The 27,833-nt window shown below is 42.2% G+C and overlaps 1 protein-coding gene across 8 annotated transcripts in view; it reads left to right on the top strand.

The window, feature by feature from the left end:
- The window catches only part of FBXW11 (F-box and WD repeat domain containing 11), a 510,738-nt gene that overhangs the window by 112,364 nt on the left and 370,541 nt on the right, over positions 1–27,833 (top strand). For 7 of the 8 annotated variants that reach the window (XM_044280893.1, XM_044280896.1, XM_044280892.1 and 4 more), the window contains one exon: positions 2,301–2,363. The exons of the other annotated variant lie outside the window; for it this stretch is intronic. In XM_044280893.1, coding sequence (XP_044136828.1) covers positions 2,301–2,363 — 63 coding nt within the window. The remainder of the gene's footprint in view (positions 1–2,300; positions 2,364–27,833) is intronic. 8 annotated transcript variants of the gene reach the window in all.

Here is a 27,833-nt window from a genome sequence, read left to right as displayed (position 1 = left end):
TCAGTACCTGTCAAATTTCTATGGGTGGTGTTCCGGCACACGCATGCGCCCTGAAGTTACGATCCATAGTGGCCATCTTTGATGTGGTTTCCATCTCTTGTATTCTCATTGTGAATCTCGCGATAGCGGCGGTTACGGCGCATGCGCCGTGTTTCCTTCCGGACGCCAACAAGCTCACATTACGTCCACCATGCCTGATGTGACTCATTCTAAGGTTTTAACTTTTTCTATTGTACACATATGTTCACTGATCACTTTTAATTAATAATTATGAAGTTTTTGTGATTTTATATTGTTCTCTCCACATCACGAAACACTCTGAATGCATGTATAATGCTGTTACTCTGAATTACCTTCTCACATTCATTAATTTGATATCATGATTGTAATATGTATGCATTTGCACTTTATTATATTGTATATCAATTTGCATTTGATTAATTGTTTGCACTATATATGGATGTAATTTGGCACATGTTACTCAGCTGGAAAAAGGCTCCATAGTGAGAGCCGAAACGTCGCTGAGCTGATGAGTGAATAAACCGTCCACTTTTTCACTTTCCATTGGAGTGCTGCCTTCTTTTTTCTACATTATCTACACTTGGGGCCTTGGTCGCAGGTCTCTTTGGAGGATTTTTTTGCACCCACAGTTCCGTGTGCTGCTTCTCTTTTTTCTTTTTGTGTGTGTATATATTTATATATATATATATATATATATATATATATATATATATATATATATAAAATAAAAATTTTAAGTAACTGAATCTTGATTTTTATTTTTATTTTTACTTTTTTTGACGGTTCATGTATCAGTGTCTACATATACAGGTATACATGTTTGTTTAACCAATGGGTGTATTTATGTATACATTTTTATTTATCTGTATACACTTATGTATTGATCCAACCAATTGTCAATCTGTTTTACGTTTTGGGTGGGTCTACTTATTAATGTTGATTCCTTTAGTCGATCCTTTTCTTAATATATTAATGCATACACTATATAGAGTTTAAATTGGCCAAAATAAGAGAATTTTTGCGTTCCACAACTGGAACTCAGGCTTCAACTTCCTGTCGGTGAAGTGCTTAGCCGGACTTCCGTTGTTTGCGCTCCACAGTTGAAACGAACGCCCTAGCTTCCTGTAGGGAGGCCACAAGCAAGTTACAAACAGAGGGTGTGTCTGGGCCAATATCTACATTCCTTACATTTTTTACACTATATTATATTATATTTAATAAAGGACCAGACGATGCCAAAAGTAAAAGTATCTTTAGTTTACCCCCAGAGAGGGTTTTTAGAATAAATTGGATGTTTTATAGAGGTTTAAATGAGCAGGTGCACTTCCGGTTCTGGTGTCATGCCACCGGATACACACACACACACACACACACACACACACACACACACACACACGTACACGTATTTTCAGTTTGGTTCATATACTCTTTATTGTGCTGCTCCAATGTTGCTTTAATTGTTATATATACTCATCTGGTGACTTGATGCCCCTTATAGTGACACACAGTTGAGTAATGGCCTGGATGACACATGCTGTTTTGTCTTCGGCTAAGGCTAGTTTCACACTAGCGTTCGGCTGTCCGCTTGTGAGCTCCGTTTGAAGGGGCTCACGAGCGGACCCGAACGCTTCCGTCCAGCCCTGATGCAGTCTGGATGCAGATCCGCTCAGACTGCATCAGTCTGGCGGCGTTCAGCCTCCGCTCCGCTCAGCAGGCGGACACCTGAACGCTGCTTGCAGGCTAATTTCACACTTAGCTTTTTTTTTGCAAATATGATGCAGACGGATCCGTTCTGAACGGAGCCTCCGTCTGCATTATTATGATCGGATCCGTTCAGAACGGATCCGATCGAACGCTAGTGTGAAAGTAGCCTAAACGGTGTGTTTATAACCATTGATGGTTCATAGCCACTGTATATGAAACAAAGTCTAATGTTCGTTGATTATATAATTGTATTTATACAACAGATATTTTACTGCTCCTTATGGTGACTTGTTCCTATAGTATCCAGATGTAGGCGAGTTTCAATGGCCGCTCGGTGCAGCTTACTTGTTAGTGCGGCGTCCTGCGTGTTCGGGAATCTGCTGCTTTGATCTCGCCGCGGAAAATTGTCTTGAAGGGGTTAAGCAAACACTTATTTTTGGTTTGTCAATTATTTGGTTTGCGCACCAGCCAGAAGCATTTTGCATTTGTATATGAAAAATGTGTAGAAGGATGTTTTTTTTTTTTTTTGGGGAAATGTATTGGGTAATAGAACAATATTCATTTCTTTATAATAGACTACTTCTGTTATGGATGATCAGAATGAAGATGAATCTCCAAAGAAAAACACCTTATGGCAGGTAGGATCTTGGAATTGCTTTCTAATAAAATGCATTTCGAAAAGTCTTCAGACCCTTTCCCTTTTTTCACATTTTGATGTGTTGCGTTCTTGTACTAAATAAAAAAAAAAATATAGGGGCATGTTCACTAATAAAGCCCTGCATTGGCAGTGCATCTGCCAAAGTTATGTAGAGGAGCAGGCCTCTACATAACTTCGGCAGATCCAGTGCTGCTTCTAAATGTAAGACCGCTTCCTAGCGGTCTTACATTTAGACCATTTTTTACACCTAAAACAGGCGTGGAAAATGGCAATCTGTGTCAGAAATACGCCTAATTTAGCCTTATTTCTGTTTAATAAATGACCCCCATACTTTTTTCCCATCAGTTTTTACTCAATACCCCATAATGACAAATTTAAAAACAGCATGCTAGTAAACTTTGCTAATTGATTTTAAAGGGGTTGTCCGCCTTTTTTTTTTTTTCCTGTGTTGATGACCTAACCTCAGGATAGTTCATCAAATCAGAACGGCTTGGTCCAACTGCTAGCAACCCTGCCGATCAGCTGTTTAAATAGACCGCATTGCCTATACGAGCGCTCAGCGTAATTATAATGCCGTCCCATTCACTACGGGACAGCTCTTTCCGGTTTATCTAAGCTTTGATAGATTTTCTTCTGTGTGGTGTTTGCTTGATTCTAGCAAATTCTCCAACTACAGCAGACAGGGTCCAATTCTAACTCCTATTTACTGTTTTCCTTCTTTAATGTACATCCCCATTTAAAGTGTAACTGTTATATTTTTTATTTGCTAGTGCATTAGAGCTAGGCATGTATACCTGAGTTAGTCTGTCAATGATTATCAGAAGATCTGTAATTACCTTATAATAGCAGCTTTCATTAATGTCTCCTGTCCCTTTCCACTGCTCCCTTAAGACAGTTGCTATGGCTTGTCTGTCTCCGGCTAAGAAGACTGAGGGGCGGTTCTTCACACTGCATAGCCTTCAGAGTGCAGAGGCATGTCTCTCAGTAATCCAATCTGATTGGCAGGGAGCTGCTGGCTACAGCAAGTGCGTATGTGAAGTGAGCGAAAGTATTTTTGGCCTCAGAGAACTGGCAGAGGAGCCATCTTGAGAAGGTCCTCCTATTGTAGCGGTTAAAACAGCAGTAACTAAGGGAAAAACTCAAAGAAAACAGTGGTATGTGAAGAAACTAAAGATTGTTCTATGCATAATGCTGCAGCAGCAGTAAATTGCTAAAAGATTTTTTACACATGTACTCCGTGGACAATGCTACTAAGTGTGTGTCTTGTGCAATGTATGTATGCCTTGAAGAGCCATTTGAAGGACAATACATTTGTACTAGAAACTAGATGCAAGCATGTTGCATATTTGGAAGCCCAGATCTTGGATCCAAGTAGGCAGCTTGCAGGGAGGTGGAGCTTGCCGGAAACCTGGTAGGACACATCTCAGCCAAGCTCCTAACATAGGGGGCTAATCTACAGCAATCAGTGGACATCCTACCTAGGGATCGACCGAAATTGATTTTTTAGGGCCGATACCGATAATTTGTGAACTTTCAGGCCGATAGCCGATAATTTATACCGATATTCTGGGAATTTTCATTTTTGAAAAAAAAAATTAAATTCCCACAAATCTGCTGAAAATTAATGTTTATTGTTAGTGTATTTTTATTTTTTTTGTAAATCTTTCTTTTTCATTTATATTTAATATTTTGGTGTTTTTATTTTTATTTCTTTTTTTTTTTTTTTTAAACTAACTTTTAGCCCCCTTAGGGACTAGAACCCTTGTCCTATTCACCCTGATAGAGATCTATCAGGGTGAATAGGAGCTCACACTGTCCCTGCTGCTGTGTGCTTTGTGCACACAGCAGCATGGAGCTTACCATGACGGCCAGGGCTTCAATAGCGTCCTGGCTGCCATGGTAACCGATCGGAGCCCCAGCATTACACTGCTGGGCCTCCGATCGGAGGAGCAGGGGAGAGGGAATCCTGTGGGGGGCGCACCACTGCTTAATACTGGGGGGGAGGGGCTTGGGGGGGCGCACTGCGCCACCAATGAAGCTTAATCTCTAATTTATTAATATACAGGAGGCGGGAGCTACAGGATCACATAGCCGGCTCCCGACCTCTATGAGCTGTAGCTGCGATCCGCGGCACCTGAGGAGTTAACTACCGCAGATCGCAGCTACAGCTCATAGAGGCCGGGAGCCGGCTATGTGATTCTGCAGCTCCCGCCTCCTGTATATGAATTAATGTGAGATTAAGCTTCATTGGTGGCGCAGTGGCCATAGCTCCTCCCCTCCTCTTGTCCCCTGTCCTCCCATTGGCTGGAGCGGCAGCAGCAGCACAGGGGGAGGAGACACTGCTCCTTCTCCCCTGTGCTGCTGCTGAGGGAACACGGAGAGCGCTGTCAGCAGCGCGATCTGTGTTCCCAGGACGTTATCGGAATATCGGCAAAATAAATACCGATAACGTTCAAAATCCTGAATATCGGCCGATAATATCGGTAAATCCGATAATCGGTCGATCCCTAATCCTACCTGCCAGACTCTTTACCTCCACTCTGTGGCCCACCTGGAGTGTAAGGGCACTGGTTCGTGTCCTCCCAAGCCCTCCTGGACCAATTTTTGGGTTGTGGCCTACTCGGGCCTACTTACCACCGCAAGCCGCGGCCTCAATTTCAGCCGCATCCAAAACTGTAAGTGCCGCCGCGATTCCTGTATGCCTGCTGGACACTAGCCACGTCTCACCCCTGGCTCAGAGGGATCTCGACTCATCGATCCCTGGACACCTAGTGTGTCTATTGGAAGACCAAGTGACCAGCTGAGATCCACAATCTTTCATAGATCCTCTATTGTTAAGGTAAAGATCACTTGTTTTTCTCTCAGTAGCACATTTTACCAATCTGGCATTGGTTAAAGTTGGTCAACAACAATCTAAAGAACTTCCTCTGGTTGGAAAACCCAGCAGCCTTGATTATTAAGAAACCCACGAGAAACTTTCGCAAAAATCACCACGTGAGCTCCCAACCTGAAAACCCCCTCCCTCGCAAGCATACAGTTGCGACACATGGTGGGGAAGAGAGCGATGACAACAACAACTCTGAGAGCTTCAGTGAACTACCCATCTCCATATCTTTTCTTAGCAAAGCTCTCAATAGAGCCCTTAGCCCCGTTATGAATGAGCTTCACGAGATCAAACGAGATGTTAAACAAATTGTCCAGCGGGTAGAGTAATTGGAGAATACGCAAGCTCAACTTATCACCTATGCAGAAGAATCTGCCTCCTCCTTTTCTACATGTCAAGATCACCTTAACAAAATTGTTGATTGGCTGGAGGACCAAGATAACAGAGGGAGGCGTAACAACCTTAAAATTTAAAGGAGTCCCTGAGCCCTCTGCAACAGATCTACAATTTTCACTCAAATGTCTGTTTATTCAAGTCTTAGGAGATGACTACATAGGAGCAGTTAACATCGAATGTGCTCATAGAGCTCTGAAAGCTAGGCCAAAACCCCAGGAGCCACCCAGGGACATCATGTTGATAATATAGTTTGGTTGGGCACGATGACATCCTCAAAAGTTGTAAGACGTCTTGACCATATGGCCTGGGAAGGTGCCAATGTATTGATTTTTCAGGATTTGGCCAACATCACCCTCTCCAAAAGAAGGGTATTGAAACTGCTCACAGATGCTCAGTTGCCAAAGCATTGCCTTTCTGTGGTTGTTTCCTTTTTAGCATTAGCTTTATGATCGCTGGCAAAAGGGTGGTTATCTGGAAACGTGCCGAATTGAAAGAAGTCATAGAGACCTTGGATCTTTAAGGCTGGGTTCACACCTGAGCGTTTTACAACGCGTGCCTACCAACCCAGAAAGACTTCTCAAAAGAAAAACGACCTGGTCCAGAACTGATCTTGAGATTCACATGATTATCAAGAGTACATTTTTTATTTTCATAAGGGCTGTATTTTTTTCTTTTTTTCCTTCCTTAGGTTGTGCAACCTCTCAAATTAAAGCATTTTTTTTTTCTGCTCTTAAGTGGGGCTGGGGGGGGGGTGAGATGGCTAGTTGATAAATCAGAGGTTCCCAATAGGGATGTATTCATATTTCCACTGTGCAGCCTTCTTGTCTCATTCCCTTCAGCTTCAACCCACAGACCTGTCAGTGCTCCAGACTTAAAAAAATAAAAATAAATAATAGCCATTGGCACCTGAACTGAAAAATTTAGGAGCCAAATAAAATTTTTAGTCGCCAAATCGAAACAGAATCCAAATTTTGGTATCGTGACAACGCTACGCTGATCAGATCGGCATAGGGTTGTTTAGATATCAAAATTTTGATTTGCTTTCGTCAACATAAAAAAGTATTGCGATACTCAATACCATGCAAAAAATTAAAAATAAAACACCAAAAAAAGGTACCATAATGGAATAGTCCTATCCTATTTTTGTGGGGTGACAAGGTGACAAAAAAAGGCAAATCGCATGGTTTTATTTATTTCTGTTGCGCGCTCACCGCGTAGAAGATATTTTTAAATAATTTAATAGTTTGGTCTTTTCGGACGCAGCATTATGTAATATGTTTATTTATTGTTTATGTACTTTCTTCTTCTTCTTCTTCTTCTTCCTCTTCCTCTTCCTCTTCCTCTTCCTCTTCCTCTTCCTCTTCCTCTTCCTCTTCCTCTTCCTCTTCCTCTTCCTCCCATGGAGACACTAAAACATCAATTTTTTTTGGTTTCAAAAATGCTATTATTATTTTAAAGTGAAATAAAAAAAATGTATTCATATTAGGTATTGCCGCGTCCATAACATCCAGCTCTATAAAAAATATCACATGAACCAACCCCTCGGGTGAACACCGATAAAAAAACTGTACTGCAACAACTAACTTTTTGGTCACCTTGCCCCATAAAGTGTTAAAATGAATGATTAAAAAATCATATATACCCAGAAATAGTACCAATAAAAGTGGCACCTTATCCCCTAGTTTCCAAAATGGGTTCACATCTTGGGCGTTTCTACTGTAAGGGTGCATCAGGGGGGCTTCAAATGGGACATGGCATCTAAAAAACCATGTGGAGTTCCTTTTCTTCTGCGCCCTTCCGTGTGCCCATACAGCAGTTTATGACCACATGTGGGGTGTTTCTGTAAACCGCAGAATCTGGGTAATAAATATTTTTGTTTGGCTGTTAACCATCGATGTGTTAAAGAAAAAATTGGATTAAAATGGAAAATCTGCCCAAAAAGTGAAATTTAAAAATTTGATCTACATTTTCCTTTAATTCTTGTGGAACGCCTCAAGGGTTAACAAAGTTAGTAAAATCAGTTTTAAGTAACTTGAGGGGTGTAGTTTCTACAATGTGGTCATTTATGGGGGTATCCACTATGTAGGCCCCACAAAGTGACTTTAGACCTGAACTGGTCCTTAACCGCCTCCCGACCGCTTAACGCACGGATGCGTCCGGGAGGCGGTCGATTCATTCCTCCTGGACGCATCCGTGCGTCATCTCGCGAGACGCGAGATTTTGGACTGAGCCGGCCCGCGCATGCGCATCGCGGTCCGGCAAATGAACAAGCACACTTTCGTCACCAGCCTGCCACGTCTCGCGAGATTTTGAACTGAGCCGGCCCGCGCATGCGCATCGCGGTCCGGCAAATGAACAAGCACACTTTCGTCAGCAGCCTGCCAGCCAATGATCGTGGCTGGCAGGCTGGCGATTTTTAAAATGACAAATCACAAGCCATCTAACGCATCATATTAGTAAATATGATGTGTTAAATGGCTTCCCTGCTCCTCTGCTGGTCCTTTTGGTCGGTTGGTTCCAGCAGAGGAGCAGGCTTCACAGTGAGTAGCACTAAACACCACACACAGCCCCAGATCACCCCCTGCACCCCAATTAACCCCTTGATCACCCCTTCTTGCTCCTGTCAATCACTAGTGAAAGGGAAAAAAGTGATCAGTGTAAACTGTCACTTGTTTTTTTTTATTTTTTCACTGGTATTGACTGTTAGGTTTCAGGGATAGTTTAGGCCCCTTGGTTAGATAGTTTAGCGATCGTTTAGCGCCCAGCCCACCGCACCGCAGTCACTTATTCGCTGATTAGCGTATCGCTAATCAGCATTTGTACTTTTATAGTATCTATCTGTAAGTGATCAAAACTTATCACAGTCCATGTGCGTTCACCCACGCCCGCCCCGCCGCAGTGACAAAAAATATATATTTTTTAATCACTGCACAATCACTTCACAAGCGCTGCGGCGATCAAAAAAATCAGTTTTGATATTTTTTTTTATCAACCGCAGCGGCCTCCGGTACTTCGCTAGCCTCCCATTTGTAAGGCAGGCTTGCTTTTTTTCTTGGGTAGTCTCAGGGAATACCCCTAAATTTAGTAGCCCAAATGTCAAACAGGGGGTATGCTTCTGAAGAGGCCTACAGGCTTCTGACCCATTCGGATGAGGAATGGGAACCCTCATCTGATGAATCTAGCGGGTCAGAATATGAACCTGTAGAAAGCAGTGGTAGTCTGACCCAAAGTTTGGACGAGGAGGTTGAGGTCCCTGATAGCACCAGGCGTACCCGGCCCCGTGTCGCTAGACCACAGGTTGCGCAGGATCCGCTTCAAGGGCAGCAGAGTGGGGCTGGTGCTGTCGGATTACGTGGTGAGGCATACACCAGCAGCGCAGCCCATCCTGGACCTAGTACCAGCACTGCCGTACAACATGGTGAAGTGGCGAGCACCAGAAGGGCAGTTGAAGGTGGCACGTGCAGTAGTTACCCCGTCGCAGCCACCACACAGACAAGCCCGTAGAGCCCCTAGAATTGCTGATGTGCTGGCAAACCCTGATTGGCAGTCCCCAACTTCAGCCGCACCTGTAGTTCTCCCTTTCACCGCCCAGTCTGGAGTTTGGGTTGAGACAGCTCAGATCGGTTTGGCCCTGGGATTTTTTTAACTGTTCTTGACTGCTGAGCTCTTGGACTTAGTTGTGGTAGAAACAAATCGGTATGCCACTCAATTTATATCCGCCAACCCGGGAAGCTTTTATGCCCAGCCTCTCCGGTGGAAACCAGTCCAAGTTTCCGAAATTTTATTTTTTGGGGGCTTTCTCATCAACATGGGTCTAACCAAAAAGCATGAATTGCGGTCATATTGGTCCACGAACCCAATTCATCACATGCCCATGTTCTCTGCTGCTATGTGCAGGACTCGATTTGAGACCATCCTGCGTTTCCTGCACTTTAGCGACAACACCACCTCCCGTCCCAGAGGCCACCCAGCTTTTGACCGGCTCCACAAAATTCGGCCCCTCATAGACCATTTCAACCAGAAATTTGCAGATTTGTATACCTCTGAGCAAAACATCTGCGTAGACGAGTTCCTAATACATTTTACCGAGCGCCTTGGCTTCAAACAGTACATCCCAAGCAAGCGTGCCCGGTATGGGGTCAAATTGTATAAGCTCTGTGAAAGGGCCACAGGCTATACCCACAAATTTCGTGTCTATGAGGGAAAAGATCAGACCCTGGAGCCGGTTGGTTGGCTTGACTACCTGGGGAGCAGTAGGAAGACAGTCTGGGACTTGGTGTCACCCTTATTTGGCAAGGGGGACCATCTTTATGTGGACAATTTCTACACAAGTGTGGCCCTCTTCAGACATTTGTTTCTAGAACAGATTACTAGTCGCGCGGGCTTCCCCCAATGGCTTGTTTCCACCCGTCTTGCAAGGGGGGAGAGGGCTGCCTTGTGTAGCGAAGAACTGCTCGCGGTGAAATGGAGAGACAAGCGTGACGTTTACATGCTCTCCTCCATTCACGCAGACACGACAATCCAAATTGAGCGAGCAACCCGTGTCATTGAAAAGCCCCTCTCAGTCCACGACTATAACCTTCACATGGGAGGGTTCGACATCAATGACCAGATGTTGTCTCAGTATTTAGTTTCTCCACGCACCAGACACTGGTATAAGAAGGTGTCTGTATATTTGATTCAATTGGCGCTGTATAATAGTTTTGTTCTCTACAGTAAGGCTGGGAGAACAGGATCCTTCCTCAAATTTCAGGAAGAGATCATCGAGAACTTCCTGTTTCCAGGAGGTTCCGGGGCCCCATCCACCAGTGTAGTTAGCCGTCTACACGAGCGACATTTCCCAAATGTCGTTGCTGGTACCTCAACCCAACCGTCACCCCGAAAAAGATGTTGTGTCTGTAGCAGGAGTGGAATAAGGCGTGACACCCGCTATTTCTGTCCTGACTGCCCTGACCACCCTGCCCTATGCTAAGGGCAGTGTTTCCGGAAGTACCACACACAGGTACACCTAGCATAGGGATCACATCTCACCAGGACAGGCACACAGGGCTATTAGGGCCCATTCACACACAGAGCTGCTGCAAACCTCTCCTTTCACCTGGGACAAAGTGCATAATGCACTTCGCCACATCTTTGGGCGATTTGTGCTTTGCACATTGTCCCATGGGGAAGGAGAGGTTTGTCCTATAAAGGTAAAAAAAATAACACCAGTAAGCAAAAAAGTTAACGTTTAGTTCCAAAAGTTAAATAAAGTTTGTATGTTCTGTTCAAAAGTTTATTATAAAGTTAATAAAATTATTGCGTTGCGGCCTAGTTTTTTCTTTTGTTTAGTTTTTTTTACCTTCAATGTGGACCAACCGATCGACTAGCTGCAGCACTGATGTGCATTCTGACAGAAGCATTGCGCTGCTGTCAGATTACACACAAGTCGGTGTATGCGGCGCTGCAAGACGAGATTTCTCCTCTGCAGTAAAAGATACGTTTGCCAAGGCATATGAGCCTAGGAGGTGGCGGTGTTCATATGCTTTGGCAAACACTATGTATATATATATATAAAAAAAAAATATATATATATCCCGGCAATGATTTATTCATCCACATCGATTGATATGAATGGAGAAATCTGGTTTGCCAGGGCATACGAGCTAAGTGGGTATGGATGTTGGGCGGAGCTCCTATGTCCTGGCAGATGCCTTTCCCCTCCTTTTTTTGGGGGGGGGGCAGAGATTTTTTCATCCACATTGATCGATGCGAATGAAGAAATCTGTGCCCAGAGGCTGAATGGGAAAAAAACTCATTACCTGTATGCTCAATATAAGGAGAATAGCAGAAACTCCTAATGCTGGCCATACATGTAATGATTGCGGAGACCCTCAAATGCCAGGGCAGTACAAACACCCCACAAATGACCCCATTTTGGAAAGAAGACACCCCAAGGTATTCGCTGAGGGAAATATTGAGTCCATGAAATATTGAAATTTTTGTCCCAAGTTAGCGGAAAGTGAAACTTTGTGAGAAAAAACAAATAAATCAATTTCCGCTAACTTATGCCCAAATTTCTTTTTTTTCTATGAACTCTCCAGGCCCCTCATTGAATACCTTGGGGTGTCTTCTTTCCAAAGTGGGGTCACTTTTTAGGGGCTCTAAAGCGTGAGAAGAAGTCTGGGATCCAAATGTCTAAAAATGCCCTCCTAAAAGGAATGTGGGCACCTTTGCGCATCTAGGCTGCAAAAAAGTGTGTCACATGTGGTATCGCCGTACTCAGGAGAAGCTGGGGAATGTGTTTTGGGGTGTCATTTTACATATACCCATGCTGGGTGAGATAAATATCTTGGTCAAGTGCCGAGTACGGCGATACCACATGTGACACTTTTTTGCCGCCTAGGTGGGCAAATGGGCTCACATTCCAAAGAGCACCTTTTGGATTTCACAGGGAAATTTTTACAGATTTTGATTTCAAACTACTTCTCACGCATATAGGCCCCTAAAATGCCAAGGCAGTATAACTACCTCAAAAGTGACCCCATTTTGGAAAGAAGACACCCCAAGGTATTTCATGATGGGCATAGTGAGTTCATGGAAGTTTTTATTTTTTGGCACAAGTTAGTGGAATATGAGACTTTGTAAGAAAAAAAATAATCATAATTTTCCTCTAACTTGTGACAAAAAATAACATTTCTATGAACTCACTATGCCCATCAGCGAATACCTTAGGGTGTCTACTTTCCGAAATGGGGTCATTTGTGGGGGTTTTCTACTGTCTGGGCATTGTAGAACCTCAGGAAACATGACAGGTGCTCAGAAAGTCAGAGCTGCTTCAAAAAGCGGAAATTCATTTTTTTTTGCCATAGTTTGTAAATGCTATAACTTTTACCCAAACATATTTTTTTAATCAAAAACATGTAGAACAATAAATTTAGCTAAAAATGTATATATGGATGTTTTTTTTTTTTTTTTTTTTTTTTTTTTTTTTCTTAAATTTTACAAGTGAAAGTGAAAAATGTCATTTTTGTTGCAAAAACTTCGTTACATTTCAATTAATAACAAAAAAAAGTAAAAATGTCAGCAGCAATGAAATACCACCAAATGAAAGCTCTATTAGTGAGAAGAAAAGGAGGTAAAATTCATTTGGGTGGTAAGTTGCATGACTGAGCAATAAACGGTGAAAGTAGTGTAGTGCAGAAGTGTAAAAAGTGGCCTGGTCATTAAGGGTGTTTCAGCTAGGGGGGTTGAAGTGGTTAAAAATTGGGTTTAGGCAATATTTTTTTTAAATTTGAAGAATTGCTTCTAAACTTCTAAACCTTCTAACGTCCTAAAAAATATAAATATATATAAATAATAAATATAAAATGACATTTTCAAAATGATGCCAACATAAAGTAGACACGTGAGGAATGTTAAGTAATACATATTTTTAAGTATCACTTTCTGTTTTAAAAGCAGAGAAATTGAAATTTAGAAGCGAATTTTTACATTTTTGGGTAATTTTTTTTATAAAGGTGAAATATATTGACTCAAATTTATGACTGTCATGAAGTACAATGTGTCAAAGAAAACGATCTCTGAATGTTCCAAAGTTATTACCGCATAAAGTGAAATGTCAGATATGCAAAATTAGACCTGGTCAGGAAGAGGGCAAATAGCCTAGATGGGATGCGGTAAAGGCATTCTGAGAATTTGCGGAAGGTATTCTGGTTGTAGATTTCAAACTTGCTTTGAATCCTCTTTTAAAAACATCAAGTCAGACCTGCTGCATTTCCCAGGCTTCTCTTAGCAAGCTTCAGAGGTGCCTTCGTAGTCTAGATTTGATTGATGCATTGCGACTCCAACATCCTCTCACAAGGGATTATACTTTTTACTCCCGTCTGCATAATATAGATTGGACTATATATTTTTTATCTGGAAGGTCTCTCCCGATCCTGCATTTGATTGCCATAGACCATTGACGTAGCTAGAAATGACTGGGCCCCACAGCAAATTTCTGAATAGGGACCCCTCCAGTCTGTAATTTTTTAGGGACCCCCTTCCTTTCATGCGGCCCCCATTTTCGTGGCTAGTAAAGATCGCTTTCTCAGACCATGCCCGGCAGCTGTTCCATCCATTCTATACACTGTCTATACTGTCACTGTACATAATTTCATTGTGTAATACTGTTCAGGGGGCCCTGACCAAATCAGTTAGTCCTCCTCCTGGATGGGTCCCTTCTGTGTCAGGGCCCCAAAGCAGCTGCTTCTCCCGTTTCCCCTATAGTTACGCCCCTGCCATAGACTCTCTAGGGAATGCAGATGATCACTTAACGAGACATTACTTGACGACGATTGACAACTGGTAGCCCTATAGTACTCCCTTACGGAGTATTACTGTACCAATGCTACCTCGGACATAGATTCTCCTGTGGTGTGGGAAACCTACAAGGCATTTAAAATTCAAATCCATGAGCAATTAAATTCCCTATTTTCAGAAAAGGCTCTGGAAAAAATTGACAAATGTTCCCAAGCGACTGTGGTACAAACTAAACTGGAAAATTTGCGTCGGCAGCTAAAAGATCTCTCGAATGTTAAGTCTGCTAAACTATTTCTAAATTTATGCTCATGGAGACAGGTTCTAAACTTGTCGGCCTTAGTTAAACTCTTAAGGACACAGGGCGTACAGGTACACTAAACGGTGCCATCCACAGATCCCCCCCCCCCGATGCTCACAGGAGTACATTTTTTTTAACTAATCAGTAACTTTAAAGTTATTGCTGATCTCTTTACTTGGATACCTTACTTTCTTAGCTCCTGTAACAGCGGGCAGGCGGCGCTCACTCACAGGAAATTGTGCTGCTGTAATTGGGAAGGCCTGCGCCGCCTAGTGGGAGGAGCAGCGCGTGACGTCAGTGAGTGAGCGCCGCCCGCACTGCCTGCTGTTACCGCAGCTAAGACAGTGTAAGGTATCCAAGTAAAGAGATCAGCAATGATTAAAGTTACTGATTAGTTTATAAATGTACTCCTGTGAGTGGCGTGGCCCTGTATATTCTAACCCCCAGGCAAGCGTCCCCGTCACCATGGGAATGCCTGGCGGTTACAATATACCATCGGATCTTCTGAGTATACTGGCATATAAGATGGATGGGACAAGGGGCAAACAAGGCCTTTTGCTGCCCCATTGGCAAGTGCCGCCCTAGGCAAATGCCTTGTTTGCCTTGTGATAGATACGCCACTGGGCGGGCGGTGGTGCCATCGGGTCCCAGTGCTGCTGTAATGGGGACCCGATGGCATGGAAGGCAGTGCGATGCCTTCCTTAGGCATCGGCGCTGCCTGACAGGCAGGAAGCTGTATGAGTAATACACACTGTATTACTCATACAGCCAATGCATTCCAATACAGAAGTATTGGAATGCATTATAAAAGGGGATCAGACCCCCCAAAAGTTGAAGTCCCAAAGTGGGACAAAAAATAAAGTCTTCCCCCCCAAAAAGTTTGCCCCAAATAAAGTAATATAAAAAAATTGGTAAAAGAAAAAAAAAAAGTTGACACATTTGGTATCGACCAGCTCTATAAACACCGGCGCAAACGTTCATTTTTGCGGCACAAACCAGCACAAACGAATGGTGTATTTCTTTTTGAATTTTAAAAACATTGGGTGGAAAGTGGGCGGGGTTTCAGCAAATTAAGTGTGCAATATCTCGGAAATCAAAGCGGCGCAAACATTCATTTTTGCAGCACAAACGAATGGTGTATTTCTTTTTAACACTTAAAAACATGCGGTGGAAAGTGGACGGGGCTTTATAAAAATCGAACGCACAAAATTTCAGGAACCGAACCGGCAGAAATGTTCATTTTTGCGGCCCAAACCAGCACAAACGAATGGTGGATTTCTTTTTGAAATTTAAGAACATAGAGTAGAAAGTGGGCGGGGTTTCAGCAAATCAAGCGCGCAATATCTTGGAAACCAAAGCGGCGCAAACGTTTGCAGCACAAACGAATGGAAGAGAAGCTATTTTTTTAAACTATTTTGGGGATTGATACAGGTGCATTCCACATAATATAATTCAGGGAAGGTAAAATGCACATTTTCACCAAAGAAATACGTCCTGCCATTGAGACATACCTCTATTTTCTTCCTAATTTCCTGTATTTATGAAGCACATTTAACTGGACATAGTCCTTAGGATTAGGGGTTATCTGGATTCCTAAATATTTTATATTTTATTTATAAATCAAGGAATGTGGGCAGCACCACTATCAGAATAGTACTGGCGGAGTTCCAGCGGCTGAGTCGGCGATCCACCTCCAAACGGTATAAACAAAATGAACTCCGCTGCACATCCAAGTCGTGAAAAAGTAAAAAAAATTTAATCACCAAACATGCGACGTTTCAATCCTCTCAATGGGATTTTTCTCAAGCAATGACATAGTGGGCAGTGCTTAGTACATATTTAAACATATTGACATAATAAAACAATCAATGAATAAATTACAATCAATCGAGGTGATTCAGTTCAAAACTTATGACAGCAACAGTGTTGTTATTGTAAATTAACATTTCATGAAACTCCATTCAATTTTGCAGTGTAAATAATATCCATATCAAATCCAACATACAGCATGCTGACAAAACACAATAATAACAATCTTAATGACATCAGGTGTGTACCATTATAATAACCAAACTGTGCAGGTGTACCTCAGTGGAATGGTGAATTTGATTGCAGGGGTGAGCGATGGAGTCAGAGCACAAGGGTTCCAGCGTCTCAAGGAAATCAATGCGCATGTCACAGGACCTTCCTGGGGAATCCGGTCATATGATCACCCATTTTGGTCATTCAATGCAATGCACATGACGCAGGACCTGTGGGGGTGTGGTCACAGCACGTGATCACTCCTCTGTTCATGTAAATCATCCGGTCATGTGCTTCCATTTGTCACATGATCGGATTAGACGAACTTGCAAGTTCATGTGCTCAATAAGGTTTAAAGCACATGAACAAGCATGATTAAACAGATTTGTTCACAAGGATCATAGTGTGGGACATATATACATAACCTAGAATAAGTATTGAATATATAAGGTTTGAAGAAATAGATGATCTTGCAGACCTAAGATAGAAGGATTGCGTGTGCAAGCATAAGCAGTAGCGCAGTATATATGGTAGTATGGGCACCCGTAATCGGATCATTGTCAACCCTAGCACATCGAATCACGCGGACAATGTCATTCATGAGTCACCAATCAATTCGGGAATAAAGGTAAATCAAAAGAGTATATATAACTGGAAGTACCATTGTTATGTACAGGAAAGCTAAATGTACTAGGCGGAAGTACCGCCGCTATCCTCACTGTGTGCGGACTTGATTTATAAGTTATTAAATAGCCCCCTAGTCTAATCGAGGATTTCAGTAAATGTGACTTATGTGATTATCACAAAGTCCCAACCTGATTTGTCCCCCTGTCAGTTGGATACCATCCCTGGAACTCCAACATGTCAGACTCGGGATCATCCTCTAGATTGCAGGGGCACAAGCTATATAAACATGTCCCTATTTTACCCGAGACTGGTGGCCCAAGAGGCATGTCCACGTGTGACTCCGATCGCATGGGTATAGCAACTCAGCCATCACAGGTTGTCCAACATCACTTATGTATAATTGAATGCTTGCAATACCAATCACAAACAAAGAAGACATAAGTATCAATCGAATCTAAATGTCAGCGCACCAGTATGGGGCACAGTCACACGTCACGCATCGCATAAGGTATGACCGTATACCCAACCGTGCACCGAGGCATGATCCAACCAATCTTGTTATAAAGAAAATACAGTTCAGAAAACGAAGAATAAATGAAGCTGTAGAAAGCTGTAAAGTAAGTGGTGTATATACATAGGTCCCATCATGATCCGGTGGATGCATCTTCCAGCGCTCACATTTTGTTGTGGGTACACACAACAGTCACCATACTCCTGAGGATAATAAAAACAGTGTATAAGAACACCCTGTTGAATAAACAAGGGGCACAACCACTTAAGACTCAACATACGAGCAGACGAGCAGAATCAAGAGTATAATCACCTAGGACAATAACCAGGGTCTGTAATCTACATTTAATCCCTGTGGTCTTATAGTATTTAGTTTTGCAATCCATCGCATCTCACACTTTTTGAGAAGGGCAAGTCTGTTCCCACCCCTCCGTGGTATAGGGATATGGTCAACCAGCATACATTTCAGGTCACGTTCCTTGTGTTCCATGTCAGTAAAATGTTTCGGGACTGGAAGATCCATCCGTTTTTTACGGATGGTGTATCGATGTTGATTGATTCTACTTTTAAAATCCAGTGAAGTTTCCCCAATGTATAATAACTGACATGGACACCACAGGATGTATATAACAAAGGAAGAGTCACATGTCAAAAAGTGCTTGATATAATACTTCTTCTGCGTAAGTGGATGCAGAAAGAAACTGCCTTTGTGCATGTATCGGCAATTGATACAGTTTAAAGCATGGAAAGCAGCCCAATTTGGGACTGCGTAGAATGGTTTGGCCCACTACTTTTTGTGTACCTATATCGGTGCGAATCAATCTATCTTTAAGATTCCTAGTTCTCTTATAGGACATGAGGGGAGGAAAATGAAATTCCTCAATATCCTCATGGCCACTTTTTAGAACCGGCCAGTGTTTCAAGATAATTTGCCGAATATGTGTACTGTCTTCTGTGTAGGTAGTTACCAAAGGAATTCTTTTGTTTTGTTTGTCACTATTTCTATTTTTCTTGGTAAGAAGCTCTGTACGTGTTTTATCTTGCATAGGGTTAAGGTGTTGTTTAAAGGGAACCTGTCACTGGGATTTTGTGTATAGAGCTGAGGACATGGGTTGCAAGATGGCCGCTAGCACATCCGCAATACCCAGTTCCCATAGCTCTGTGTGCTTTTATTGTGTCAAAAAATCGATTTGATACATATGCAAATTACCCTGAGATGAGTCCTGTGTGTGAGATGAGTCAGGGACAGGACTCATCTCAGGTTAATTTGCATATGTATCAAATCAATTTTTTGACACAATAAAAGCACACAGAGCTATGGGGACTGGGTATTGCGGACGTGCTAGCGGCCATCTAGCAACCCATGTCCTCAGCTCTATACACAAAATCCCGGTGACAGGTTCCCTTTAAGCAACGTTATAGGGTAATCCCTGTCTATGAAGGACTGTGTCATGCATTTAAGGGTGCCCGATAATTCATTGTTGTTACTAACTATACGTTTGGCGCGGTAAAACTGACTCAAAGGAAGGGACTTGACCATGGCCCTGGGGTGTGCACTGTTGTACCTCAGTAATGTGTTGCGATCGGTGGGCTTAGAGTATAAGCCTGTCGATAGCACACGATCACTTAAGGTCACAACAGTGTCCAAAAAATTTAATTGTTCACGTGAGTGTTCCAACGTAAATTTAATGTCCAAATCAATAGTATTCAAAAATTGAAAAAACTCCATAAGTGTCTCCTCTGAATCAGTCCAAATCAAAAAAATGTCATCTATGTATCGCCACCACTTCAGAACATGTCGGAAGTGGGGCGATACATAGATGTACGTCTCCTCGAGGAAGGAGACCGCCATGTTGGCATAAGTCGGGGCCACATTGGATCCCATGGCGGTCCCCTTCCTCTGGAGGTAGAAATGATCCCCAAATAGAAAGTAGTTGCAAGTCAACACCAAATGTAGAAGTTGTATTAAAAAATCTTGGCATTCGGTTGAGAAAGTGGACTGAGATAAAGCCTTGGTAACCACCTCAATCCCAAATGTGTGTCTGATTGAGGTGTATAGGCTAGTGATATCTAGCGATGCTAGAATCACATCAGATGTCAAAGAAACCTCAGCCAACTTGTTCAAAAAATCCGAAGTGTCTTGAATGTAGGATTGGGCTGACAGTGCATATTGTCTCAATATTTTGTCCAAAAAGATGGAAATATTGGACAATAGGGAACCGCGACCAGACACGATTGGTCTACCCGGAGGGGCAATAAGACATTTGTGTATCTTGGGCAACAGATACAGAAGGGGTGTGACGGGATGTGTGACAGAAAGGAAGGTTCTGAGCTTATCATCAATGATGCCAGCGGTGCTGGCCTCCTGTAGCAAGCTCTGTATCCTCCTTTCAATGTCCCATTTGGGATCAGTATGTAGTTTTTGATACACCTCACTATCCTCCAACTGTCGATTGGCCTCTGTGATGTATTGATGAGTGTCCATGACCACAATCGCACCGCCTTTGTCAGCAGGCTTGATGGTGAGACTGTGGTCATGGACTAGCTCATCTACAGCATGCCACTCGGTCTGTGTGATGTTGGGGTGTAAGAACCGTTTCTTTTCATTCAGTTTAAGTATATTTACATCTTTCATTACCGCATCTATAAATAGATCAATTGCAGGGGAAGACGTCGGTGGGATGAAATCACTTTTGTTAAATAAATTGTAATCACTCAGTTTCAATTCAGTAGTAATACAAGAATTCGTCATAGTTGGACGTGTTGAAAACCAGGTTCTAAGCTTCAGCCTACGGAAAAACTGATGAAGGTCAGCTTCTAATTGTAGCCAATCCGTGTTGCTGTTGGGGCAGAAGCTTAGTCCCTTGGTCAAGACATTCAACTGCACATCTGACAGGACATGAGAGAAAATATTTACCACAATGTTGGTATCATTTAGTTGCGTTTTTTGACCAATGGTTTTTTGCTCCTTGTCTTTGTATTGGAAGCGGTGACGTTTGCGTCCTCCACGCCGTGTTCGCTTCTTCTTGCTGTGTTCATCGTAAATTCTAAAAAAGGCTCCGCAATAATATTATTTTGTTGTGTTTGAACCACATCCCTGGTGGGATTTTTTTTACCAATTTTTTGAGGGCGCTGTTGAGATGGATGGTTAATTGTCCAATTGTACACGTTGCCTGAATTGTAATCAAGCGCATCGTGTTGCCATTTGCTGCGTTTTGTGTCCTGAATTTCAGATTTTAATTTATCCAGGTGCGGCTGCAGCCTGGTCAAATAGTCCTGGTATTCATCTGTAGATAATAAAGTACATAGTGTAGCTTGCAGAGATTCGTATTTATCTGTAGTATCAGCCAAATCTTTCTGTAAGAATTCCATATTTAATAGTATGAGATCCAGTGCAAATTTGTTTGCAAAGGATTCATATTTGATACGGAATTCATTTTCATGCATGTACATCATTGGTTGTGAGTGTGTCCTCAATCCCCGGGGTACCCTGCTGGTTTTAAAATATTCGCCCAATGTGGTAAGATGCAAATCGAGACTCACCAACTTTTTGGCAATGCGTTCAAAGTCCCGCTTCGTATCTGTGATGTTGGGAATCGATAAAAACTCTGCATCGCCTCTGTGTGCACCCAAGATTCTGCTCGCCTGCTCCTGGGAGTACGAAAAATGCCTGGTGTGGACAGGTCCTCCGTGGGAAGATTGGTATCTAAAGTCATCTGGTGTCTCACGGTGTGCTTTAGCTCCACTGGATGCAATATCAATAAATCAAGGAATGTGGGCAGCACCACTATCAGAATATCAAGCACTTTTTGACATGTGACTCTTCCTTTGTTATATACATCCTGTGGTGTCCATGTCAGTTATTATACATTGGGGAAACTTCACTGGATTTTAAAAGTAGAATCAATCAACATCGATACACCATCCGTAAAAAACGGATGGATCTTCCAGTCCCGAAACATTTTACTGACATGGAACACAAGGAACGTGACCTGAAATGTATGCTGGTTGAACATATCCCTATACCACGGAGGGGTGGGAACAGACTTGCCCTTCTCAAAAAATGTGAGATGCGATGGATTGCAAAACTAAATACTATAAAACCACAGGGATTAAATGTAGATTACAGACCCTGGTTATTGTCCTAGGTGATTATACTCTTGATTCTGCTCGTCTGCTCGTATGTTGAGTCTTAAGTGGTTGTGCCCCTTGTTTATTCAACAGGGTGTTCTTATACACTGTTTTTATTATCCTCAGGAGTATGGTGACTGTTGTGTGTACCCACAACAAAATGTGAGCGCTGGAAGATGCATCCACCGGATCATGATGGGACCTATGTATATACACCACTTACTTTACAGCTTTCTACAGCTTCATTTATTCTTCGTTTTCTGAACTGTATTTTCTTTATAACAAGATTGGTTGGATCATGCCTCGGTGCACGGTTGGGTATACGGTCATACCTTATGCGATGCGTGACGTGTGACTGTGCCCCATACTGGTGCGCTGACATTTAGATTCGATTGATACTTATGTCTTCTTTGTTTGTGATTGGTATTGCAAGCATTCAATTATACATAAGTGATGTTGGACAACCTGTGATGGCTGAGTTGCTATACCCATGCGATCGGAGTCACACGTGGACATGCCTCTTGGGCCACCAGTCTCGGGTAAAATAGGGACATGTTTATATAGCTTGTGCCCCTGCAATCTAGAGGATGATCCCGAGTCTGACATGTTGGAGTTCCAGGGATGGTATCCAACTGACAGGGGGACAAATCAGGTTGGGACTTTGTGATAATCACATAAGTCACATTTACTGAAATCCTCGATTAGACTAGGGGGCTATTTAATAACTTATAAATCAAGTCCGCACACAGTGAGGATAGCGGCGGTACTTCCGCCTAGTACATTTAGCTTTCCTGTACATAACAATGGTACTTCCAGTTATATATACTCTTTTGATTTACCTTTATTCCCGAATTGATTGGTGACTCATGAATGACATTGTCCGCGTGATTCGATGTGCTAGGGTTGACAATGATCCGATTACGGGTGCCCATACTACCATATATACTGCGCTACTGCTTATGCTTGCACACGCAATCCTTCTATCTTAGGTCTGCAAGATCATCTATTTCTTCAAACCTTATATATTCAATACTTATTCTAGGTTATGTATATATGTCCCACACTATGATCCTTGTGAACAAATCTGTTTAATCATGCTTGTTCATGTGCTTTAAACCTTATTGAGCACATGAACTTGCAAGTTCGTCTAATCCGATCATGTGACAAATGGAAGCACATGACCGGATGATTTACATGAACAGAGGAGTGATCACGTGCTGTGACCACACCCCCACAGGTCCTGCGTCATGTGCATTGCATTGAATGACCAAAATGGGTGATCATATGACCGGATTCCCCAGGAAGGTCCTGTGACATGCGCATTGATTTCCTTGAGACGCTGGAACCCTTGTGCTCTGACTCCATCGCTCACCCCTGCAATCAAATTCACCATTCCACTGAGGTACACCTGCACAGTTTGGTTATTATAATGGTACACACCTGATGTCATTAAGATTGTTATTATTGTGTTTTGTCAGCATGCTGTATGTTGGATTTGATATGGATATTATTTACACTGCAAAATTGAATGGAGTTTCATGAAATGTTAATTTACAATAACAACACTGTTGCTGTCATAAGTTTTGAACTATATCACCTCGATTGATTGTAATTTATTCATTGATTGTTTTATTATGTCAATATGTTTAAATATGTACTAAGCACTGCCCACTATGTCATTGCTTGAGAAAAATCCCATTGAGAGGATTGAAACGTCGCATGTTTGGTGATTAATTTGGATGTGCCGCGGAGTTCATTTTTTTAATATTTTATTTAGTCATCTGCTCTCAATTTCCAGTGACCCCTGGTATTGAGTTGTTCAGAGGATCAATCGGGATAAAGTTAAAAAAAAAAAATAAATAAATAATTATCAGCTACATAAACGAATGCGCATGAATGACTTTGTGTTGATACAGTGTCTATATTTCCATGGGCAGGACTCTAAAGCAAAAGTGCCCTTATCAAATGTAACTAAGTCCTCACAGAGATGCAGAACATAATCATTTGGGAATTCCAAGGGTGAAGAAACAGCGTTGTTGGCCTTAGGCCTCTTTCACACTACAGTATGTCCATTTCAGTGTTTTGCGTTCCGTTTTTTGCTTCCGTTGTGGTTCCGTTTCGTTGTTCCATTCCGTTTTTCCGTATGGCATATACAGTATACAGTAATTACATAGAAACAATTGGGCCGGGCATAACATTTTCAACAGATGGTTCAGAAAAAACGGAACGGAAACGGAAGACATACGGATGCATTTCCGTATGTGTTCCGTTTTTTTTGCGGACCCATTGACTTGAATGGAGCCAGGGACCGTGATTTGCGGGCAATAATAGGACATGTTCTATCTTTCAACGGAAAAATGGAAATACGGAGACGGAATGCATACGGAACACATTCCGTTTTTTTTTTGCGGAACCATTGAAATGAATGGTTCCGTATACGGACCGTATACGGAACGCAAAAAACGGACCGCAAAACGGGAAAAAAAAACGGTAGTGTGAAGGAGGCCTTATAGTGTTACATTGAATTCACACTTCAACAGAATCCTAATATAGTGGTCTTGTCTAGGTAGCTATTCAACACAAGGAGACAGATTTACTAATGGTAGAGATGAATGGTAGAACGTTCCTTCATCCAGTGACTTAATTTTAGAGAGTGGAATGTAAACTACCCTCTGTTCAGTGAAGTTTATCCCATTGTAACAATGCCTAAAACGGACAAGAATAGGACATGTTCTATTTATTTTTTTGTGGGGCTACAGAACGGACATACTGATGTGGACAGCACATGGTGTGCTTTCCGCATATTTTGCGGACCCGTTGAAATGAATGGGTCCTGAGCCTATCTTCAAAAAAAAGGAACAGGCAGAAACAAAATACGTTTGTGTGCATGTAGCCTAAAAAAAATAAAAATAAGAACTGTACCAAAAATGCAGATTTTTTTTGTCACCATACATCACAAAAACTGTAATTACAAGCAATCAAAAAGACACATGTACCCCAATATAGTACCATTCAATCCATCATCTCTTCCTCTATGTAGGACAATCACCCAAACGATAAAAGAAACATGGCTTTTCAGAAAATGGAGACACTAAAACATGATTTTATTTCTTCAAAAATGTTTTTATGGTGTAAAACTGAAATAAATAATAAAAATTAGACAGACATATTGGGTATCTCCACGTCAGTCATGACTTGCTCTATAAAAATATTATATGGCTCGCCCCCAAAGGTGAACATCATAAAAAATAAAAACTGCGCAAAAAATGCCATTCATCGCAAAAAATGTTATACCAAGTGATCAAAAATTCACATTCAACCCAAAATAGTACCAATCAAACTGTCATCCTTTCCTGCAAAAAATAAGTCCCTACATAAGACAATCGCACAAATTTTTTTTTTTTTAAAGGCTTTCGGAAAATGGAGATGCTAAAACATTTGTTTTCAAAGATGCTTATATTGTGTAAAACTGAAATATATAAAAAAGTTGATATATTGGATATCGCTGTGTCTATTAAACGTGATCTATAATATTACATGCACATGCTCTAAACCCCTAAGGTGAATTCCATAAAAAAAATAACTGCTAAAACAACCAAATTTTTTGGTCACTTTGACACACAGTCTAAGGGCTCTTTCACACCTGCATTTTTTTCTTCCGGCATAGAGTTCCGTCGTCGGGGCTCTATGCCGGAAGAATCCTGATCAGTTTTATCCTAATGTATTCTGAATGGATAGAAATCCGTTCAGGATGTCTTCAGTTCCGGACCAGAACGTTTTTTGGCCGGAGAAAATACCGCAGCATGCTGCGCTTTTTGCTCCGGCCAAAAATCCTGAAGACTTGCCGCAAGGCCGGATCCGGAATTAATGCCCATTTAAAGGCATTGATCCGGATCCGGCCTTAAGCTAAACGTTGTTTCGGCGCATTGCTGGATCCGACGTTTAGCTTTTTCTCAATGGTTACCATGGCTGCCGGGACGCTAAAGTCCTGGCAGCCATGGTAAAGTGTAGTGGGGAGCGGGGGAGCAGCATACTTGCTGTCCGTGCGGCTCCCGGGGCGCTCCAGAGTGACGTCAGGGCGCCCCAAGCGCATGGATCACGTGATCGCATGGCACGTCATCCATGCGCATGGGGCGCTCTGACCTCATTCTGGAGCGCCCCGGGAGCCGCACGGACTGTAAGTATACCGCTCCCCACTACTACTATGGCAACCGGGACTTTAATAGCCTCCTGGCTGCCATAGTAACACTGAAAGCTGAATGCTTTTAAAAAACAATAAATAAAAATAGTGCTAAAATAGCAATGTTTTGGTCAATTTGGCCCAAAAGTGTCATATTGAATGATCAAAAATCATATGTACCCAAAAATGGTACCAATAAAACAGTCAGCTCTTCCTGCAAAAAAGAGCCCTCGCACAAAACGATTGGCAGAAAAATAAAATGTAGCTTTCAGGAAATTAAGACACAAAAACATAATAAAAAAATAAATAAAAATGCTTTATTATGTAAAACTGAAACAACGAAAAAAATGCACATTTTGGTATTGTCGCGTCTGTATCAAGTTATCAACCTTCTCTATAAAAGCAACACATGATCTATTCTGTCTGGAGAACTCTGTAAAAAAAAAAAAAAAAAAGTTAAAACTGCCACAACAGCCATTTTTTGGGTAACCTTGTCTAAAAAAAAAAAAAGCATATCATCGAGCAATCAGAATTCATATTTACCCCAAAATAGCACCAATAAAACTGTCACCTGCTCCCGTAGTTTTAAAAATGGGGTCACTTTTTGGGATTTCCTACTCTAACCCTTGACGTGTTAGGCTACTTTCACACTAGCGTTCATGGGTCCGTTCGTGAGCTCAGTTTGAAGGAGCTCACGAGCGGACCCAGACGCCTCCGTCCAGCCCTGATGCAGTCTGAATGCATCAGTCTGGCGGCGTTCAGCCTCCGCTCCGCTCGCCTCCGTACGGACAGGCGGACAGCTGAATGCTGCTTGCAGCGTTCAGCTGTCCGCCTGGCCGTGCGGAGGCGAGCGGATCCGTTCAGACTTACAATGTAAGTCAATGGGAACGGATCCGCTTGAAGATGAGCCCATATGGCTCAATCTTCAAGCGGATCCGTCCCCCATTGACTTTACATTGAAAGTCTGAACGGATCCGCTCAGGCTACTTGCGCACTTGCGAAATTTTTCTAAGTTATTAATGCAGATGGATCCGTACTGAACGGAGCCTCCGTCTGCATTAATATGATCGGATCCGTTCAGAACGGATCCGATCAAGCGCAAGTGTGAAAGTAGCCTTACAAGGAAAAATAGATTGGATAAATGGAATATCTGAAAAAAATTGTGAAATTTAATAATTTCACCTCCATTTTTCTTTCATTCTTGTGGAACACCTGAAGGGTTAACAATGTTTGTAAAATCAGTTTTGAATAATTTGACAGGTGTAGTTTTTAAAATTTAATTTATGGGTGGTAATTTATGGGTGGTTTCTACTATGTAAACACCACAAAGTGACTTCATAACTGATCTTGTCCTGAAGGCTACTTTCACACTAGCGTTCGGCTGTCCGCTTGTGAGCTCTGTTTGAAGGGGCTCACAAGCGGACCCGAACGCTTCCGTCCAGCCCTAATGCATTCTGAGTGGACGCAAATCCGCTCAGAATGCATCAGTCTGGCGGCGTTCAGCCTCCGCTCCGCTCAGCAGGCGGACACCTGAACGCTGCTTGCAGCGTTCGGGTGTCCGCCTGGCCGTGCGGAGGCAAGCGGATCCGTCCAGACTTGCAATGTAAGTCAATGGGGTCGGATCCGTTTGAAAATGACACAATATGGCTCAATCTTCAAACGGATCCGTCCCCCATTGACTTTCAATGTAAAAGTATGGACGGATCCGTTCAGGCTAATTTCACACTTAGACATTTTTTGACAATATAATGCAGACAGATCCGTTCTGAACGGAGCCACCGTCTGCATTATATGAGCGGATCCGTTCAGAACGGATCCGCTCTGAACGCTAGTGTGAAAGTAGCCTAAAGTTGGGTTTTGGAAATTTTAAGCCTTCTAATGTCCTAAAACAATAAAATGACATTTACAAAATGATGCAAACATAAAGTAGATATCTGGGAAATGTACAGTAACAAGTATTTTATGAGGTATCCCAATCTGCATTAAAAGCAGAGACATTCAAATAAAAAAATAAAAATTGTGAATTGTTTCAAATTTTACTTAAATTTGTATTTTTTTTTTAAAGAAAGATGAAACATATTGACTCAAATTTACCACTAACATGAAGTACAATGTCACG

The sequence above is a fragment of the Bufo gargarizans genome, chromosome 2, assembly GCF_014858855.1.
Source record: "Bufo gargarizans isolate SCDJY-AF-19 chromosome 2, ASM1485885v1, whole genome shotgun sequence".
Lineage (NCBI taxonomy): Eukaryota > Metazoa > Chordata > Amphibia > Anura > Bufonidae > Bufo > Bufo gargarizans.
Note: the sequence above shows the minus strand (reverse complement) of the source record. Positions and strands in the feature narration are given on the sequence as shown.